Source organism: Bison bison, unplaced genomic scaffold (genome assembly GCF_000754665.1).
Source record: "Bison bison bison isolate TAMUID 2011002044 unplaced genomic scaffold, Bison_UMD1.0 scf7180017864041, whole genome shotgun sequence".
Lineage (NCBI taxonomy): Eukaryota > Metazoa > Chordata > Mammalia > Artiodactyla > Bovidae > Bison > Bison bison.
In genome coordinates this window covers 4,840,831-4,849,817 of record NW_011494613.1, presented here as the reverse complement: position 1 = coordinate 4,849,817, position 8,987 = coordinate 4,840,831, and the positions used below count along the sequence as shown (strand labels likewise).

General features: G+C 39.8%; 1 protein-coding gene across 1 annotated transcript in view; it reads right to left on the bottom strand.

Annotated features, from left to right (window-relative positions):
• Window positions 1-5,274, bottom strand: part of GEMIN2 (gem (nuclear organelle) associated protein 2) — a 22,177-nt gene extending 16,903 nt beyond the window's left edge. The window contains exons 1-4 of the mRNA XM_010835328.1: window positions 5,124-5,274; window positions 4,662-4,746; window positions 3,200-3,289; window positions 2,868-2,927 (exon numbers count right to left, since the gene is read on the bottom strand). Of these exons, the coding sequence (XP_010833630.1) occupies window positions 2,868-2,927; window positions 3,200-3,289; window positions 4,662-4,746; window positions 5,124-5,260 (372 nt within the window). The 5' untranslated portion in view covers window positions 5,261-5,274. The remainder of the gene's footprint in view (window positions 1-2,867; window positions 2,928-3,199; window positions 3,290-4,661; window positions 4,747-5,123) is intronic.
• Between the last annotated feature and the right edge of the window lie 3,713 nt (window positions 5,275-8,987).

The following is an 8,987-nucleotide window of genomic DNA, read 5'->3' as shown; positions in this document are numbered from 1 at the left end:
GATTCCAGCTTGTGCTTGTTCCAGCCCAGCATTTCTCATGATGTACTCTGCATATAAGTTAAATAAACAGAGTGACAATATACAGCCTTGACATACTCCTTTTCCTATCTGGAACCAGTCTGTTGTTCCACGTCCAGTTCTAACTGTTGCTTCCTGACCTGCATATAGGTTTCTCAAGAGACAGGTCAGGTGGTCTGGTATTCCCATCTCTTTCAGAATTTGCCAAGTTTATTGTGATCCACACAGTCAAAGGCTTTGGCATAGTCAACAAAGCAGAAATTGATGTTTTTCTGGAACTCTCTTGCTTTTTCCATGATCCAGCAGATGGCAATTTGATCTCTGGTTCCTCTGCATTTTCTAAAACCAGCTTGAACATCTGGAAGTTCACAGTTCATGTACTGTTGAAGCCTGGCTTGGAGAATTTTGAGCATTACTTTACTAGCGTGTGAGATGAGTGCAATTGTGTGGTAGTTTGAGCATTCTTTGGCATTGTCTTTCTTTGGGATTGGAATAAAAACTGACCTTTTCCAGTCTTGTGGCCACTGCTGAGTTCTCCAGCATTTGCTGGCATATTGAGTGCAGCACTTTCACAGCATCATCTTTCAGGATTTGAAACAGCTCAACTGGAATTCCATCACCTCCACTAGCTTTGTTCATAGTGATGCTTTCTAAGGCCCACTTGACTTCACATTCCAGGATGTCTGGCTCTAGGTGAGTGATTACACCATCGTGATTATCTAGGTCGGGAAGATCTTTTTTGTACAGTTCTTCTGTGTATTCTTGCCACCTCTTCTTAATATCTTCTGCTTCTGTTAGGTCCATACCATTTCTGTCCTTTATCGAGCCCATCTTTGCATGAAATGTTCCCCTGGTATCTACTGCTATGTAATATTCCACTGTTTTGATGGAGGATCTTCATTTGTTAAATCAATTAATTATGTTGTCATTTCTCTTTTGACAAAATTATATCATTATCATGTTACTGATGCAGCTTCTTTTTGAATTACATAGGTACTCAAAAGTCCTTACCTTGAGCAAGGAAAAAATGTATCTACCTACCTACTGCCCTCTCCCTCTTCTTACCAGGAGGCCTCACCGTACAGTGAAAGGCTTTCGAATCAGACAAAGTTTGGTCTGTATCTCAGCTATACTTTTTATGAGTTAAATGATCTTGGGCAAGTGGTCTTAGTGTCATTCACACTTTTCCTAGAGCAGAGCTTCCAACTAGTATACAGAAGCATATAGAGAGGTTATACTGAATCTCTCAGATTTCAGCTGGTAGTCTTAGGCCATGAGAACAGCTTCCTCCACTTATCCCAAAGTGACATCATTTAAAAGATGTTAGGAAGCACTGCCTAGAAGAAGCTTCTAAAATCTGAAATCTATGGGGAATTCCCTGGTGGGCCGATGGTTAGGACTCAGTGCTTACACTGCAGGAGGCACGGGTTTGATCACTGGTTAGGGAACCAAGATCCCACAGGGAGCACAGCATGGTCAAAAGAACCCCCTGAAATCTATGAACCACCTGAAACAATGAGCAAAATTGTATGAATAGGTGCATTTTCCCCTCTCTGAAAATAAAAAGCTTTCTTTTGATTCTCCAGATGAATATGAGACTCCCTAAGAGGTTAAAGAGGTTCCCTGTTTGCTCAGTGGTAAAGAATCGGCCTGCCAATGCAGGAGTCTCAGCTTCAATCCCTGGGTTGGAAATATCCCCTGGCAAAGGAAATGTCAACCCACTCTAGTATTCTTCCCTGGGAAATCCCATGGACAGAGGAGTCTGATGGGCTACACTCCATAGGGTTGCAAAGAGTCAGACATGACTGAGTGACAAACACTTTCACTTTTTCAATGGAGATACAGACATAGGGTACAGACTTGTGGACACAGTGTGGGAAGCAGAAAGTGGGAAGAATTGGGAGAGCAGCGTGGAACATACAAATTACCATGTAAAATAGACAGCCAGTAGAAATTTGCTGGATGAGACAAGGAACTCAAATCAGGTGCTCTGTGACAACCTAGAGGGGTTGGATGGGGTGGGAGGTACAAATAAGGTTCAAGAGGGAGGGGACATATATATATACCATTCATGTTGATGTAGGGCAGAAACCAATATAATATTGTAAAACAGTTACCGTCCAATTACAAATTTTAAAAAATTAGTCTGCTGCTGCTGCTGCTGCTAAGTCGCTTCAGTCGTGTCCGACTCTGTGCGACCCCAGAGACGGCAGCCACCAGGCTCCCCCGTCCCTGGGATTCTCCAGACAAGAACACTGGAATTGGTTGCCATTTCCTTCTCCAATGCATGAAAGTGAAAAGTGAAAGTGAAGTCGCTCAGTCCTGTCCGACTCTAGCGATCCCATGGACTTCAGCCTACCAGGCTCCTCCGTCCACGGGATTTTCCAGGCGAGAGTACTGGAGTGGGTTGCCATTGCCTTCTGAGTCTAAGCTGATAAAACATGAAATAGTACCTTCCAGTAAGCCTGACAAACTTTACTAAAAAGTCAGTCACTGGTACTGGTACCATTACCTCATCAGGAAAATCCAAGAAGCCTTTATTCAATCTTTTTGTAAATACTGAAAATGTATTTACTTTCTTGAAAAAATGTCTAGAAGAACCTTTGCAGACTTGTAGAGACCGATCCAAAGTCTCTCAAGATGTGGATTAAGGGTGTCATGAACATAACTTGCATTACTTATTCTATCCTTTTCAGGCAAAAAGATAATGGAACTGTTACTATCAATAGTAGATGGGAGAGAATGAAAATAATATGGATTAAACAAGAGAATCTTTAAGAACTGGAAGTAAATATGGACTATTTCAAATAGTTATACACTGTACAATCTAAAGAGAGAAACTTACATACCATGGTCACATTACTATCCAACTGTTGTGATTTCCAGTGATTTCTATGTCTGTTCACACTCTAAAGGAAGAGAAATCAGACATATGATCTTCATAGAATGGATAACTCAAAAGAAATCAATTGCTGCACAACATTCTAACAATCTTAAAGCCTGGAAAATATTTCAAATTGTATTATGTTGAGTGATTATAATAATAATAATTTGGTAACTGATTCATGAATATTCTTATCTTTATATATTTAGTAGTCCCAATTTTTCCAACTACAGTCTAAGAACAGAAAAAAATCTGAAGGAAGGCTTTAATTTGATTAAATGATTAAAGCACATCTACCTGCCGAACAGTCGAAAACTGTGCCACTTGTTGCTGTTGCCACTGAAGAGTAGGGGAGTATCCTTCCGGGGCAGGCTGGCATCCTGAAAGCTAAAGATCAGTTCATAAATTTTAGAATCAATGTTAAGTGTTACCACTAGAATCTCAAGCCTCTGCAAAGTAAAAGCAGAATCAAGAGGAAAAATGAGTAATAAAGCAAGTAAGACTATACAAGAAAGGAAGTACTTTTTGCAGATGTAAAAAAGGAGGCAATTCATTTATGTCTGAGTTTAAAACATCAGGAAAAGATCCTTATATAGTTGCTTTAGTAAAAGCAATGGAACAGTTTATAGTTGGAGTTTCTATAAAATCCAAATATGAGACCTAAAGATATAACCCAGTACTACCTTTCTATAATAGCAAAACTATTTGAAACAAAAAGACATAATGCAAATAAAACATTCTGGTATGAGCAGAATGCAAATAATTCAAGACATCTGACTTTACAAGGGCTACTTTTGTTTCTCAAAACAGCACACAGGTCACAACTGATCACATACTGCCTTGAAATAAAAATGAGTATGGTCACATTTCAAAAGTCAGGTATACAAGATATCATCTGTCATCAACTAAAAATTTCTGTAAAGGAATTATATGAAACATTATAGTGTCTGAGTTAAAATCTCCTGATAATAAACATCAGATAAACAAATAATTAGAACACAAAAGGAAAAGGAACTGTGGTAATTTAAAAACTGCTACTCTCCTTCCACCATAGGTTAAACAGCATCAAGTGGACCTTCTGTGGCTACTCCGTCCAGACTAGTTCTCCCTGTTACTTACTGGTCATTATATGTTAACTCTCTTCACAGCAATAGATATGATATATAACTGTTTGCTTTTTCAATGTTTTCCTCAGGAGAAGCAAATTCTACAAGGGTAGGGACTTTCTGTCTCATCCTCTGTTGTATTCCCAGTGCCTGGCACATACAGTTGCTTGGTTTAAAAATGTGCTGGATAAATAAATGAATGAAAAGGTTCACAGTGGGCACCTAGGTAGAAAAGTGTGATACTTGGGTTTTTATTTTTAAAAAACAAAATCTAGTCAAATTCAAAACATACGAACTACTCTAAGATTAAACGCCAGCCCAATAATAATTATGAACTGGTAAAAGGTACCTTAAAAATAAAGGCTAGCATAAATAACCTATTTAAAGACTCCATGAAGACCGGATCATGCTCCTAAAATGTTATGAGCAAATCTCCAGGAATGTCAGGGTTACTGAAAGCCTCTCTGGAGGTAGTAAACGCCAGTTGTCCTTTTGGGGGAAAAAGTACAAGCAATTGTCTAACTGAACATACATAAGTCAAATCTTACATTGTAACTTAACCTGTCTCATACTTTCTTAGGGTGAGCCTCCATCTTTTAATTTGCGGGGAAGGAAAAAAAAAAAAAAATCCCCTGACGTATAATAACACTCACAGAAATATTCACACTTTGCTTCCTTTTCAACTTCTTTGGGTCAATTTGAGCTACCACAACATCTGGACATTGAGCTGCTTCGATCCTACAAACAAGTAATAAATGCAAAAAAACGTGATTACTATTGTTCACGTGTAGTGTTAACAAGCGATCCAACTTCTACAGTTCAACATAAAATTACAAACTTCATAATTGCAATGGAAGCTCTAAACAAATTTCTAAAATTATCTGGACTGAAAGCAATCTAAGAGCATGTATCTTGTCACGAGTAATCAGGTTTAATAAAATGAAGTTCACAGAAACTCGCTCACACAAAGATGTAATCAAGGGATTTTGTTCTGACAGAGTATGGGGACGGGACAGTACTGGGGCTTTATCGCACTTTGGGGTCGAGCGGGGTACGGGCGCTGTGCCCAAGGGCGTAAGGACAACCGGCCCACCCGCACAGGGTCCAACACTCACTGGACCCGCCTCAGGTATTCCTGGGGAGTCCTCGGAGGTACGTTGGGATCGAAACTTTCCGTCAAGTCGCAGGGCTCCACCGGCAAAAGCCGTGGCATCAACTCCTCCACCGCAGACTCCGCAGGTACCCACGCCATAGTTTTCAATGAAGAGCGTCCCACCCAGCGCATGCGCCAGAGCTGGGGTCACAGCGCAGGCGCACGTAGAGGCGGATTAGGCGCGGAGTTGAGCAAGAGGCCGGCCTTAGGGGGCGTAACTGCGCATGAGCAAACCTGAAGCTTGTCCCAGAGTTAAACGTCCGGTGCTGTCGTGAAGACTGCGAACTGAGTTCCTTGCAGAAGTGGTTCTGAAGTTTTTCTGGGTTTTATTCTTATACCTTTCTAAGACTGAGGGTTATTAACTTTTATGCATCGTTAGTATTGAGGGAACTGTAAGTACTTTTTAAGTTAATGAGCAGCTACTGTAACAATCATGTATTGAGCTTTAAATTCACATCACCTGCATTTCCTCATTTAATTTTTACTGTCTTTTAAAGTAAGTGGTATTATGCAAGGTCTGTGGGGGCGGAAATCGACTGAAAGAGGGGTTAAGGACAATTGTAATTTTCTTATAAAGAAGAACCATTGGAAAAGACCCTGACGCTGGGAAAGACTGATAGCAGGAGGAGACGGAAGTGACAGATGATGAGATGGTTGGATGGCATCACCAACTCCAGGGATATGAGTTTGAGCAAACTCTGGGAGATGGTGAAGGATAGGGAAGCCTGGCGTGTTGCAGTCTATGGGATCGCAGAGTCAGACACCACTGAACAAGAACAACAAAAGAGAAGAGCCAATTCCAACCCAGATTTATCTGATGCCAAATGAATGTAAAATTAGTTTCCCAGAGGAATTTCTTGTACTTGGCTGTGCCAAAGATCAGTTTATATTTATCCAAAATTGATATTATTACTACAGTAGCCATTCCTTTTTGTTTTTAAGAAAGATTTCTTAAATAGTGCAAAGAACAAAGTTAATGCCAACACCCAGAAGTTATCATTATTCTAAGGGAAATCTTGTGAGGGGGTACTATTATTTCCACTTTACAAGTGAGTAAACAAGGCAGCAGCCATGAAATTAAAAGACGCTTACTCCTGGGAAGAAAAGTTATGACCAACCTAGATAGTATATTAAAAAGCAGAGACATTACTTTGCCAACAAAGGTCCGTCTAGTCAAGGCTATGGTTTTTCCAGTGGTCATGTATGGATGTGAGAGTTGGACTGTGAAGAAAACTGAGTGCCGAAGAATTGATGCTTTTGAATTGTGGTGTTGGAGAAGACTCTTGAGAGTCCCTTGAACTGCAAGGAGATCCAACCAGTCCATTCTAAAGGAGATCGGTCCTGGGTGTTCTTTGGAAGGAATGATGCTAAAGCTGAAACTCAAGTACTTTGGCCACCTCATGCGAAGAGTAGACTCACTGGAAAAGACTCTGATGCTGGGAGGGATTGGGGGCAGGAGGAGAAGGGACGACAGAGGATGAGATGGCTGGATGGCATCACTGACTCGATGGACGTGAGTCTGGGTGGACTCCGGGAGTTGGTGATGGACAGGGAGGCCTGGCGTGCTGTGATTCATGGGGTCACAAAGAGTTGGACACAACTGAGCGACTGAACTGAACTTATGCTAGGTCACAAATTGCAAGAAACTGTGAAATTACTATGTCTCAGTCTTTTCTAAACAAGCTCTGAGTGAATACAATTGTTTTCTAAGGTCTTTAATTTAAGGCTTTTTTGCTTGTTCTTAAATCAGTTTTTAGATTGCACACAGTTGATTTTAAAACCAGAATGTAACTTTATAAACTGGAGATAAAGTAAGGACAATCTTTAGGTTAAGCGCTTAAGAATTAGTGCTTATAAATACTAACTAAACAACTGGAGATATGGAAAGAAACTGCCTGGCTGCAAACTAGAAAGTTATTTGGTTAAAAAATCTTACTGATTTTAGAAGAAACAAACTTATAAGAGATGTGGAGAAACACTCCTGTCAACAAACATTTTGGTGATGATCAAGAATAAATTAGAAATCATAATGTGTCATTTCTGGATTTTCTTACACATACTTTTTTCTTTGGAAAGTAGCATATTAGCAATTTTCCCCCATTTTTCTATAGAAAAGAACCTACTAGATCAACCACAAAGGGAACAATTCTTAATACTGGACTCCATATAAAAGTGCATGGCAAAACTACACATGGATGAAGGAAACAAGGAGAGAGATAACAAAATAAAACAAAGCTTGTCCCAGGAAATAATAAGAATTTTTTTTCAAAAGAAGTGTGTAATGAAAGACATCAATAATTCTGAAATGGTTCTAAAATTTTAAATATGCAGGGATGAATTCATTCAAGAGAGAGGAAATTAATTAAACATTTATAAGGGTTACTGTCTGCTCTTTAAAACTAATCTTGCTTAAAATTAAGGAATGAATTTTGGAACACGTTTAATATGGTTATAAATAGGAAGTTGCACTAAGTATTTTTATAAGTCTTTATTGAATTTGTAACAATACTGCTTCTGCTTTATTTTTGGTTTTTCGGTCATGAGGAATGTTAGCTTCCTGACCAGGGATAGAACCCGCAACCCCTGTATTGGAAGGTGAAGTCTTAACCACTGGAAAACCAGGGAAGTCCCCTGCACTAAGTATTTTTGAGTGTTTTGATTGAGATATGAGACAGTTGAGAAGAAACTATGAGACAGTTGATGAAGTTATTCTGAAGAAAAACAACTTATTAGAAATCTGAACATCTAAGACTATAATAACCATTTCTTCCTAGGAAGAACTATTTCTAAGATACTTAACTGCTTCTGAGGCCCTGTTTTTAAAGATTTCCAGTCACTTCTCAGTTTACAGTGGAAATATTTTTATGTTTCAATGTTTCTCACATTGGTGTTTGGCTGTAGGAGTAATATGAAGGTTGTGAGCACAGAATGTCTGTTTATTGATGACAGCAGCATCTGCTAAGTCAAACTTGCAGAGCTAAATGAAAAATTTGTCCCTGTATTTTATGTCCTTTTAAGCAGCTCAGTTATTTTCAAGTATTTGTGTATATAAGAATTATCTGCAAGAAATTCTTTAAAATACAGACTCCTGGGTCCTATAACTCTCTCCTCCAGAGTTTCTGACTCTGTTTATTGGCTGTAGGACTCTGAAACTGAAATTTTTCGAAAGCATTCCAAGTGAGAAACATAGCTTAGTACATCCATTTTACCTTTTCCTCCTTATTCTTTAAGATTTACTCCCGTAGAATTTGGGGCTTCCCAGGTGGTGTTAGTGGTAAAGAAATCACCTGGCAATGCAGGAGACATAGAGACATGGGTTCGATCTCTGGGTTGGGCAAGATCCCCTGGAGGAGGGCGTGACAACCCAGACCAGTATTCTTGCCTGAAAAATCCCATGGACAGAGGAGCCTGGCAGGCTACAGTCCATAGGCTGTCAAAGAGTCAGACATGACTCAAACAACTTAGCACACACCCTAGAATTCTGTCTTACCATACTTTGTCAGTTCTTTTCTCCTTGGCTACAGTCTGAAATTTAACTTCTCTCTTTTATGCATTAAACTTTAATAAATTCAGTCATCCAATTAACGTTTCAATTCAGTTAGTTCAGTTGCTCAGTCATGTCTGACTCTTTGCAACCCATGAACCGCAGCACACCAGGCCTCCCTGTCCATCACCAACTCCCAGAGTTCACCCAAACCCATGTCCATTGAGTCAGTGATGCCATCTAACCATCTCATCCTCTGTCATCCCCTTCTCCTGCCCCCAACTCCTCCCAGCATCAGGGTCTTTTCCAGTGAGTTAGCTCTTTGCATCAGGTGGCCAAAAT